At 53.6% G+C, this 12,120-nt stretch overlaps 1 protein-coding gene and 2 non-coding genes across 3 annotated transcripts; 1 reads left to right on the forward strand and 2 right to left on the reverse strand.

Annotated features, from left to right (window-relative positions):
- Nucleotides 1-367: 367 nt before the first annotated feature.
- Nucleotides 368-2,546, reverse strand: LOC128912542 (C-C motif chemokine 5-like). Its single transcript, XM_054208621.1, has 3 exons — nt 2,237-2,546; nt 1,646-1,757; nt 368-1,023 (listed from the first exon to the last, which is right to left on the reverse strand). Exons 1-3 carry the CDS (start codon nt 2,307-2,309, stop codon nt 936-938), a joined length of 273 nt encoding a protein of 90 aa, XP_054064596.1. The 5' UTR covers nt 2,310-2,546; the 3' UTR covers nt 368-935.
- A 4,671-nt stretch (nt 2,547-7,217) lies between these two features.
- Nucleotides 7,218-7,289, forward strand: TRNAE-CUC (transfer RNA glutamic acid (anticodon CUC)). Its single transcript has one exon. It is a non-coding gene; the product is annotated as a tRNA-Glu (tRNA).
- A 416-nt stretch (nt 7,290-7,705) lies between these two features.
- On the reverse strand, nt 7,706-7,787 carry TRNAS-UGA (transfer RNA serine (anticodon UGA)). The gene has a single exon. It is a non-coding gene; the product is annotated as a tRNA-Ser (tRNA).
- Between the last annotated feature and the right edge of the window lie 4,333 nt (nt 7,788-12,120).

A 12,120-nucleotide genomic window follows, 5' to 3' on the forward strand; every position in this document is an offset into this window, starting at 1 on the left:
GGTCCCGGCTGGCCAGCCCTGAGCCACTCGAGACGCCACTGCACCCCTACCCTGTGATTTCCAGTGGGTCCAGCTCCACCAGCTCCTGATATGATGGGGAGAAAGGGCTGGGGGAGAGGGCTGGGGAGAGGCTGGGAGGGAGCAGCCCTGGGAGGTGCTGGAGTCGTGATGGGGCCACTGCTGCCGCGATGGTGGGAGCAGGGAGGTGATGCGGAAGGGGAAGGCTTTTAGGGCTAAGGAGGCTGAGGCATTTACAGCCGGGAAGTTGGGACTCTTCCCATGCCTCTCCCAAAATAGTTGTAGCGGGGTCCTATTGGCCCCATTTTTTCAGGCAGGAGGGGAAAAAGGGAGAAAACTCTTCCAGAGCTGACACAGAGAGAAAAAATCTTTATTCTTTGGCACCAGCAAGAGACAGCGTTTTGAGAACAAGGCTGAACAATGTGGTTCCACAATAAGCATTGTGTAAGTAACCGGCGTACCACTTCCTTGGCTAAGGAGACAGATTTGACTCACAGCATCCACCGTACCATGGCAAAATTCAGCCATCCGACTTGGAAGTCAACCTGGCTTTACATGACAGCACTTATACCCGGTTTTGACAGACCACTTCCCACAAATAGCTCTGGGGGTAAAATCCCCCTCCCATTCTAGCAGCAGAGGCACAAGGAGGGGACAGTTTAGCCACATGTCACGCAGCAGACTACGCCAAGATGGGTCTGCAAGGCCAGGAGGTCCCCAGCATCACAGTTGCCCGTAAGGGTGGCTAAATGACGGTGGAAAAATGACACCTTTGCAAGACAAAAGGAACTTCAGGAGTCCCAAGGTGGCTCAGCAGGTCCTGGTGCTCAGCAGCAGGATTTCTAGGTCTGTGCCGAGATTCTGCTGGATGGTCTTGCAGGACTTCTCCAGGGCAGAGACCTCTCAGCTCCCAGCGCTCACTGCAGCTCCAGGGCATTCACATATTCCTTCACCCATCTGGCATCAGGGTTAGCACACACCTGCCGCTCCTTCCTTGTGATGAACCTGTCAAGTCAGGCAGGGAGTTGTTACAGCCCCGGAGGGGGATAGGGACATGAGGGCCTTGGGTTGCCTCCTGGGCACATGCTGACCTGCCCTGTGACAAGGGCTAGCTCTCAAGGGGATCATCTCCCCTCCAGGCTCCCATCCCACAAACCCTCAAGCATCAGGGGGCTGCAGAGCCTGCTAAAACCCAGAAGGCAGGGAGAGAGCAAGGTTCCCTGGAAGAACCCCTCCATGCTCAGATGTTCTTGGCCATGTTCAGTGCGGAAGTGAGTCTGGATGCAGGGTGGGGGTGGTTGGCATACCGGGTGCAAGTCTTGCAGGTGGCACATTATGTGCATTGGGCTCCTGACCACTGGGAGGTCCTGCTGGCTACACAGGGACCTCCTTCCCACACCTTATTCCCAGCACCTGTATGGTTCAAGGAGACGAAGGAGACCACCAGTTTCTCAGCTGAGGAGGATGAGAAAATGCTGCACATGGGACCCATGGTGGCTGCCCCCTTCCCTTACTCCAGGTACGGACCCTCACACCACCGTGCTCTTGGCCCCATTGGATGCGAAGCAAAGAGCCCACAGGCTGGCAGAGCCTCTCCTCAGAGCCCAGAGCAGAAGCTGGTACTTACACAACTGCTGGCTGTGAACACTTGCTGCTGGTGTAGAAATAATCCTTCACATGACTCTGGGGCAGCTTTCGCAAAGTGTAGCTGAAGCAGCACACAGTTGCATCAGCTCCAACTGGAAGAGATCAGAAAAGCCAGCATGAGTCTATCACTCGATAAACTGACCATTTCCCAGCTGAGAGCATGGGCAACTATCCCCTTAGTCAGCTGTGGAGGCCTCTTCTCTTCCTGTTTCCCCAGAAAGTCATCAAGAAATTGCTGTGAACACCAAAGCTTAATTAAAGCCATGGCTAGGATTGCTTGTTAAATGTTTTGCACTTGCTTCCAATGGTAAAAATCCCTTCAGCCACACCGGAACCACTCCTAAAGCTCAGCAACAAAATCAGGGGAGGCGAAACCTGAAAACTTTGATACTTATCAGTAAAATTCACCCCTAAGATAAAAGGATGCTGGAAAGGAAGACCAGAAAACAGGAGAAGCTATTCACATGGGTTTCCAACCATTGCAGCTAACCTTTTCCAGTTCTACTTCAAAATTACTGCTGGTCAGAGTAAAAACCCACCCCAAGAGAGCAGAGAGAGATGCTGTACTCACATGGAGCAGGAGAGGCCTGAGAAAAGAGGGCAGCGATGAGGATGATGGAGATACACGCTGCAGAGACCTTCATTGTGGACGGGGATGAGCTGTGAGGACAGAGGCAGGACCAGGGCAGATTCCTCCTGTGTCTGAGGTGAGGTGCTGGCTTTTTATAAGGACGATGGCCGGCCCCGTCAGTCAGTTTCAAGGCAAACTCCCAGAGTTTCCGAAGCGTAACAGAGCTGATGTCACGGCACCTTTGCCTCAGAAACGTCTGAAAAAAAGGAAGCAGCAGGTCTAGGAAATACCAGAATAGCCTTTAGTGCGAGGTGCAGTAAGTCTGAGCTAATCGGCACCCACATGAGGGCTATACTGACCAAGACAGGATATGAAACCACCCTTCGCACTTCGATTCACCTACATGACAGCAGTACTCAGCAAACTCATCTCAGCATCCTCCCTGAAGGACCAGGAGGACCTCAACTCAGTCTCCTTTTCCTTGAGGATCACCTTATCCTTGAGGATAAAGGTGCTCAGGCCTTCAAAATTGCTTGGGGACAGTGCAGGTCCAGATGGGGGGGCCTTGCTCCCATGGTGGGTTTGGGACATGCAGGGGGACAATGGGGGCAGCAGGCACGCTCTGACCTCTGCTACCTGTGCAGGCAGCAAGGATGGATGGCACCCTAGAGACTGGTTGTAGATCTGGGCTGGCAGTCTTGGCACCATAAAAAACTAAATCCTCAATCCTGTGCTTCCAGTATGGAGCTCAGGACCTCTGAACCCTTCCTAACACACCCCAGCATCAGCCGGGAAGGGGAGTGCTTGCCTGGGAAGCCCAACTCGGTGGTCTGACCCTACAAATACCATCTTTTTCCCAGAGACACAGGGCAAACACAAGTGCCAGCATGGGTTTGGTATGAGGTGGGATGCAAAAGACAGAGCAGGAGGTTCCCCTGCCCTGGGAATGGAGGGGGACCAGCTCTCGTCCAAATGCACGCCCCCATCCCCTTGTGCTCGCTCACGGTCATGGAGCTGCCCGGAGCCCCCCGGAACTGCCCTTGCCATGAGGCGATGGGCTCCCCAGGATGCCCCAGGGAGCATTTCCCCTTTCTCCACCTGCCTTTTCTCTGCAACAGGCACTAAATTTGCCAGCTCACAGCATTGTGGTTACTCCGGGTATTTTCATGCCTGGCTCCAAGTGACATCTGCTGTTCACGAGGCACCACGCGCTCCTCTCCCCGGGATTTCCTCACTGCCCCGTGGCCCCAGTAATGCAGCGGGGACCACAGGGCAGCGCTGCTCTGCTCCCGCTCTCCCTCTCACCCGCCACACTGCATGGGTCTGTGCGAGGCCCTTGGAGACCTCCTTGTGTCTGGGTCTATTTGGGCTGCCTCTCCAGTGTCTCCTTCACCGCAGTGTCCCCACAGGTGGGGACCAGTACTGTAGGAGGGTCCCCATGGGCTGTGCCAGGGATCCTGCTGGGGTGGGCAGGAGCCCATGTCTTTCCCAAGTCCTCCCAGGAGCCATCCTCATGGGGCTGGGGGTTCTGGTGTCCTGAGGATGCTGTGGATGTTCAAAAGCATGTGAAGAACCTGGAGCTGAACCAGGTGATTGTCTTCTATCTAAAGGGCGGGTGGCAAGAGGATGGGGCCAGACTCAGTGGTGCCTGGTGACAGGACAAGGGGCAGTGGACACAAGCTAGAACACTGGAAATTCTGTCTGAACATGAGGAAAAACTTCTTTATTTTGACGGTGGTAGAGCCCTGGCACAGGCTGCCCAGAGAGGTGGTGGAGTCTCTGTCTCTGGAGACATTCCAAACCCGCCTGGACGCGTTCCTGTGCCACCTGCTCTGGGTGACCCTGCTCTGGCAGGGGGTTGGACCGGATGATCTCCAGAGGTCCTTTCCCACCCCGACCATTCTGTGATTCTGTCATTCTGTGACTGACACCATGGGGTTGTCACAAACACGAGCTGGATTCATTTTGGGGCAGCACAGCAACATGCTAGCAGGTACTCAGGCTTTGCAAGGGACAAAATCTCAGCTGGAATCTTCCAAGGGACATCCTACTCTCACAGATGGGGAGAGGGATTATTTGTTGCTACTGCTGTGTTGCATGTATTCCAGTACGGCAATTATCCCACTCTTCTGGCTAATTTATTTATGTACTGCTTGTGCCCAGATCCACGTAGGGGTGCACAGCAGGGCAATGTGTCTCAGCCTCGTCTCCTCCCTATAACAGCAATTGCATTTTGTACTGAGGCTTGACCTGTCCCTGCTGCCCCAAGGCTGATCCTGGGGCTGAGACTTCTCTTTTTGGAGGAGCAGTGTCTGTAGAAAGTAAGTTTTTATATCCCCACCACCTGCCTCACCACATGGCCCCGCACGGTCCTGGACTCCAACATGGAGCTCCTGGGCTGCGTGGCTTCCTTGTGCCATTTGGTGGGGTCACTCATCTCCCCTTCCTCTGCCATCACCAACTGAGACCATCCTGCTATGGGACATGCAAGTGAACCTGGTTTGGTGTGCCCAGATCTGCTGGCAGAGAAAAGAACTGTTACTGTTTATGGCAAAATATCTGACAGGTCCAGATAGAGATCTAAGAAACCACAGAGTCATACTGACGCTTCCCCAACCGCAAGGCTGCTGGAGCTCATGCTCTGTTAGAGCTTGTAAAGTCAACCGAAACCATAACATCTGCATATCTTTCTGAAAGCGCAGGGTGGCTGCGCCTCAGCCCAGCACAGCTCCCTGTTCCCCGACCTGACGTGCCCAAGGGATGGCACAGTCCCCTGTGACCATTGCACAGCCCAGCTTTGCCCCTCACGCGGGGGGTTTGGCCCTATGCAGGTTTTTGGAGGCATATTCTTCAGCCCTGACCATCACGGCAGAGATGCCAGAGTGTTGCAGAATCGCAGAATGGTTTGGGTTGGAAGGGACCTTAAAGATCATCTAGTTTCAACCCCCTGCCAGGGGCAGGGACACCTCCCACTAGAAAGGTGTTGGAAAGATGCCAGACCATTCACGGTGGCTCCATCCTTGCTCCAAGTCAGCTCTTGCAGGAGGGTGACACTCCATCCTGCTCTCCTCCTGGTCCTGCTCTGCACTCCTCCAAAGCTACCCGCTCCCTCCCTCTGCCCTCTTCTGCTCACTGCAATGCGGCTCCCCAGGTGGTGGCAAAGGCTGTGGCCAGCAGCTGGGATCTACCAGGCATTGCAGAGAAACCTGGGCAGAGATTGGGGCACCGTGGGGACAAGGGAGCTGGCTGCCAGATGTCCCACGGTCACCCCAGACCATGTCATGGAAGGGCCGCAGCAGGGACCATGTGGACCGTGCTGGGGTTCGGCCTCAGATGGAGAGGGGAGCTGCTCTGGCCATTTTAGGGAGCTGCACAGTACCAGACAAGCCACGAGGAGGTTTCCCCACTCTGTGTGCACTGACCCCTGCAAGTCAGAGATATTTTTTTCTCTGTCCATTTACTTCTCCTCCCAACCACACATGAGCATCCAAGGAGCACCAGGCCCTCTGCCGTCGTCTGTGGGAAATGTTCCTGGAGCCCTTTCATTCATCTCCATCTCACGCAGGCTGGTCCATCTGCTGAGAAGCCCTGCAGTGCTTCCTGCTGCCTGCCCAAGTGCACGGGTGGGGGTGCACACAGCCTGGGGCAGGCAGGACCCCTGGGCACCCCTATGAGTGTCATCCTCTCTGTCAGCGTTCATTCCCCTGGGGTCTGAACCCCTGTTGTGGTTTGGGCAACCCTCAAACCAGGACATCTCTGCTGTGCTGGGTGCTGTACTGTCGCCTTGAGCCCTGGGCTCTCCCCTGTTGTCCTGCTCATGCTGGTAGCAACCACCTGGGGAGTGGGGGCCCATTTCAAGTCCCTCTCCATCTTCCTATTCAGCAGAAAGCCTCTTTTATAGGAGGGGAGCGCAGGTGGTAGGGGAGTAGTCTGCTTTTGGTTTTGCCCCAGCGTGACTTAGCCTCTTTTATATTTTTTTTTTTCTCTTAAGTGCAGTGTATCCTTAAGTCTTATTTTCTTAAATGAAATGTATGGGGCCAAGGAAACAGGCCATGTGTGGTATGCAGAGCAAGGCTGGGGGGATCACAGGTGCCACTGCTGCAGGATGCCTGGGCGATACCTGCACATCGCTGCCGCCCGTGACTCCCACCCAGCGCCCCTGGCAGTGCAGCTCCCCGGGCACGCTGCCCAACCAGGGCCCGCTTCCTTCTGAGGGGTCAACAAAGGCGAAAGTGTCTGCTCCCTCAGAAGGTCTCGCTGGAAACTGGGTTCACCTACTCTTCGCAGCTCCAGATGAAGTCTCAAAAGCTGGCCTCAACTGGCTGTTTTCCCCTAGAAAAACAAGGTGCAAATGTTACGGTAAAACCAGTAGGAATGGGGACTGCAAACAGTCCCTCTACCAGCACAAGGGCTGTGACCGCGGTTTCCCCTGAACAGAGAAGGCTCTGCTGACAACCATCAGCCTGCACCTACACTGTTCTGCTTCTCCTGAGGTGACCACGGGGAAACCCTGGCTGTGCACCCACTGGGAGTCAGGGTTGTTGTGTCCATGAAGCTGGATCACCTGCGCCCAGTGTGATGTCTGTCACGTGAGCCCAGCAATGGATAGCAGCACAAATGGGGTCCATGCTCCATCATCAGCAGAACTGAACCTCCCTGGTGAAACCTCAGGGGACTGCTAAGTCTTTTCTTGAACCATTGGCCACTGTTGTCATCCCGAAACCTGCCTTCGGTGATGATCAAAGTCCTGGCATAGCCACCTCCAGCTTCCCAGGCCTGGCAGAGATGGGGTCCTCTTGCGCAGAGGGTCTTCCCAATGCCACAGCTCTCAGAGAGGAGCAGGCATCCCTGCAAAGTCCCCCAGAAAGGCTGTAGCATCCATCCCATCCAGTCCTCTCCTTGGGCTTTGGGGCCCAAGTGTCCCTGTCCCTTCAGGGCTTGGTTGGTGGCCACCAACAGGTCCACATCCATCACCACCTCATCCCTGGTGGTCTAGTGGTCAGGATTCGGCACTCTCACTGCCGCGGCCTGGGTTCGATTCCCAGCCAGGGAAGGGGGTTCCTGCAGCCACTGCAGGTACCAGCCTTTTCCTGGGGTTCAGCACAGTTTCGGGAGCTCTCACACCCGGTGTGTGGGGCTGAGTCAGGGTTGGATGTATTTTGGGAGGCGGCAGCAGCCTCCTCTCCTCCAACTGCCATCAGGCTGCACGCCCCCAGCAGAAAAATACCCCAGGTGGAGGGCAGCCATGAGCCTGTGATGGGTTGTAGGGAGCAAGCTGAGTATGTGGGGTGGACATATATTGCAAGATTTCTTGTAACAACGAGAGGTGGTGGCAGGGCTGCCCTCCTCATCGGGGACTCCCTTGGCCCTCTCCTAAAGGTAAGGGGTCCCTGGGGGATCAGGGCGAGGGCCAAGGTGGTGAAGCCGGGTCCCTTAATGAGGCAGGGTCTGCCAGACAGTAAAAGCTCCCGCTGTGAGCAGGATTTGAACCTGCGCAGGGAAACCCCATTGGATTTCAAGTCCAACGCCTTCACCGCTCGGCCATCACAGCAGCTTGCACTGAGGGTCTCAGCAGGAGCCCAGGGCTGTCACCCTGCCCCAGGGGCCACAAGAGGACCTGATCCCACCCTGAGCGTGGGTTCTGCTGTCCTGGTCCCTGCTGCACACCCAGCACCGGTACTAGTTACTGCTACCACCTGCCCTGCATAGAGCTGATAAGGATGCTGATGCTGATAAGGAAATCAGCTGATGCTGGTAAGGACATCAGCATCCCAGCAGCGCTCTGAAAGGGAACTGGGCACCAGTCACACCACCAGTGCTGTGACGTGGGAGACGGACTTGGTGGGAAGTCCATGTCCCATCTTGTCTCCTTGTATCCAAGAGGAAACTTGTCCTTGGATGACCATCCCCAGCCTCCTTTCCTAGTCTGGGAACATCCCAGCCTCCTCCAGCCCCCTTTCCCCCAACTATTGGTACGTGTGCCTCTATGAAAACAGGTCCAGATTCGCTAACTGCGGCAGTCTGATGCACAGTCCAGGCAGCGTTTTGCCCTGTAGCTGGCAGGATGATGTTGTGGACTTGTGTGGTTTTCACCAGGTTGCTGCTTGCCTTTGGCTTTTGGAAGCGGGGATTTGGAGAAAGGAAGAAAAGGTGACTGTCAAGAAGAAATCCATGCTGAGCAACATCTGGTAGTGACCATGGCCTCTCCTTTGGAGCACAAATATCCTATTTGGAGGACAATCCTAGAAGGACTGCCTATCCCTGGTTTGGGTGGGAACTGGCTCTGGGAACCCATCCTGAGATATCCAAAGCCCTCTCTGGGTTCCCAGGAATTATGCCCAAGAGCTGTGCAAGCACCTTGCTATGTCACTGCCACCCCACGCCTCTCCCTTGGGGATTTATAAGAAGGGAGCAGTTTGGATGGAATCCTCACTGTGTAGGAACTGCTCCTCCATGCTCAGCTCCCAGACCAAAGTGGCGTCTTTCTGCATGGTCACACTCCCCGGCCTCTGCCTTGCTGGGTGGTTTGATTTCCATCCTATAGTCCTGACACAGTGGCACAGTCCCACGGGCATGGATGAGTGCCCAGGCATGGGTGACCACCTGCTTAGATGCACTGATGTGTTGGAAACCAGGTGCTCAAACCAGCTCCATCACTGGACGCATGAGATAGTGAGTAGAGTAAGGCCAGCAAATGAGACTCAGGAAGAGACTCAGGAGAGAGGCTGAACTTAAACTCAAACTCATCCCTTTCAGTTATCCAGGTTTCCTTCCCCCTCTTCTAGGCACCATGTTGACATTCGGAGCTGGGGGATACATTCCCTGTATCTCCTGAAGTGCCTGTGGCGTTCAGGTTAGGGTACGGCACGAGAGTGGAGAGCCTTCAGAGCCAGAAAGCCACCAACGTCCTGATGGGCGCAGTTAGCAAAGATGAAGTCTATGGTCTGGAACGAGCTATTTCTCCTTACTCGTTTTGAGGATGAAGTACTGTGCATCTGGTATCCAAAGAGGTCTGTTGAGGTGAGGTTTCATTTCTGGGTAAGGTTTCGAACATCCTTCAGGTAGCAAACTGAGGAACCTGGAGGAACCAGACCAAAGCACATAGACCTGCACATTACTGGAGACCAAAAGGAGGGGTCTGGAGGGGTTCACAGTGCATAAGGAAAGGATGGGGGTGGTCCAGACCATTGGGGTCTGGGGACCTGCAAGAGGGACCTGCAGAGGACGAGAGGGAGATCAGAGGGGCCTGGAGAGGAGTGGTACCCTAATGGAGGAGCTTGGAGGGGACCAGAGCTTGAAAGAGAGATCTGAAGGGGTCAAGGAGGGCAAAAGGTGTGGTCTGGAGAGCTCCAGAGCCCAAACAGAAGGGTCTGGAGAATACCATATCCTCCAACTTGTTCTTGCAGCATGGCTGAACTCAGACTTTCATTGCACTGGCCAGAATTCTCACAATATTTCTCAGCATTGGTTTGGGATTTTGTTGTTGACCTTTTTTCTTATCTAATCTGGTGTCATCCACAGTGAACACCTATTTTCATCTACAATTCTTGTGATATTTACAGACAAAACAATCTCACCTAGTAGAAAGAACAGGATGTGTTTGTAAAAAAGTCTGAGTTCAACACGGAACTGACAGCCCTTCTCTTGTAATAAATGGCACTTTTCAGTATGATGCAATATAGAAAACCACAAGATCTGTCACGAGGCAGACCTTTTTCTTCTTCAGAGAAATCTTCAGACTCTACTTCTGCTTGCAAGTTTTCACCCTTTGATCTTCCAAGTTTCAGAAAATAGCGACTGCCTTGCTCGAGTGCTGGCTTTGCTGGCCCCAGCACGCAGTGGTCACCATTCACTGCTGTGTCCCATTACTTGGTGCAATAACACATGCTGTCCTGACCATTAACCAGTGCTTACTGGTTGTAATATGACGGCATGTGATGTTCGAGAGGAGACTACTACTTGTGCGTTGGGAATACTAATGGACCCCTGCAAGCTCTGTCCATGCAGACGTTCCTTCACATGGATAAGCATTGAATCAAACCGCAACATTCGTGTTAATCTAGATTTGTGTGTTATATCTACTTATGTATTCAGCCTCGCAGTATCTTGTCCTGGTGGGTGTGGTGGTTCCTACCACTGCGTTAGAAAGTCACAGACGGCCTTCCACGGCTTTCCTGCTCTGGGAGCTGTGCCTGCTGCTCAGGGCAGAGTTAGGTCTGAATGCCCTACCCTGCTGAGTCACGTTGAGCTGGCATAGCCCCCATGACCATCGAGGACACCGCGAGTGACATGGGCAGAAAGAGTGCTCAGGCAGAGCACAGACTACAGCCCAAGAAGGCCACAGATGGTCACCCCATGGGTGTCACTTCTGGAAAGAGGCCCCAAGCAGTCTGTACTCACTGATGGCACTGCCCAGTCTGTTGGGCTCACCTATTTTTGCACGGCAGGCAAAGCCACTGTGCGCTTGCCTGAGATACCCTGTGGTGGCAATGAGGTAGCCTCTGTGGCTGATGGAGGGCTGCACTAAGAAGGCTTCCATAGCCTTGGGTGTTGATGAGTAGTGAGCCTTTAAAGGAGGACTTAAAAGAGAGGTAATAATCTCACCCGTGGACACCATCCAGCTGGAGAAACCCCTGAAGCGAATACATCAGTGATGCTAGAAAGACCTGTGGTGGCACCTCCCAAGCATCCCTTGCTGCTGCTGTCACTCCTGCACCAATACTGTGAAAGCTCCCACTGAGAGGAATCAGGAGTGAGCTGACCATGCCATGGTCATGGGTCCTCAAGCACATGTGCAGCTACTGCAAGATAGGTACCAGCTCCTGCTGGGGGACTGAGGATTTTTTCTCCGCAAACCTCACCAGTTACCATCCCAGGCTGGAGAATGAGACCCTCCTGGTGTGCCAATTCCCCTCCTCCAGAGCTGCTGGCTGGTGGGAGTAGATTGGTCGAACCATGGTCAGAGGCAAAGTGTTCTGGTTGGGAGAGCTACAGCTCTACATTGTGATGAAGCAAAGAGGAAGTAATCTCTTGGCTCACAACTTCTCAGTTTTTCATGTGCTTTCCATCCACGTTGCTGCTCTGGGGTTCACCCCTTACATATTCCCAGGGAGCATCCTGTAGCAAGACTGCATCCAGGCCCTGGATGAACCTTTGAGTCCATAAGAGCTGTTCCAGGAAGCTGGACTATGAGCTGGGCAGAGTATTCTCATCACCAGCTTTCCCCTGCGCACCATCTTCTGAAGCTCCTCTACTTGTATTTGGCCTTGAGCATAGACCCAGATGGCCTTCTCCATAAACAGTTAAAGTCACTTTTTAGTGCTGCAGCCTTGATGTTTTTAAAGATGGACAAAATGATTTTATTTTAAATGTCACCCCTGAACTGATGGGAACTTTTCCTCCTCCACTTGCCCTACGATTTTTCTGCTGCTAACCTACCACTTCTTCCTTTTTTCTGCTTTATCGTTTTTGCTCCATCTCTGTACAAACTCTGCCCTTCATCTGTTGGAGCAGCAGATGGACCGGACATGGTTTTGTAAATCTGTAGTGGCTCTTCCATGCCACCGTGCCCTGGACAAATACAGGCTTGGCTTGTATTGGGCTGTTGGCTCTCAGTAGTACGTAAATAAATCCATGGTTTGAAATACAGGAAAAATATGCCATTGGCAGGTGAAGAAGGAGCTTCGTATGTTTGAAGTTGTACCTAAATGAAGCCCTTAACTGCCGTTAACCTTGAGACATCGTGGTTCACACCTCGGCTTTACTAGCATAAATGTGTCTGTGTCATGAAAATGGGCGCTGGAAGAGCTTGCAGGAAAATCAGAGGTGTGTCGAACGGGAAAGGGGAGGATGCTGCTTTTTGCCGTTAGGATGGGAAATAAGGA

Source organism: Rissa tridactyla, chromosome 7, assembly GCF_028500815.1.
Source record: "Rissa tridactyla isolate bRisTri1 chromosome 7, bRisTri1.patW.cur.20221130, whole genome shotgun sequence".
NCBI lineage: Eukaryota > Metazoa > Chordata > Aves > Charadriiformes > Laridae > Rissa > Rissa tridactyla.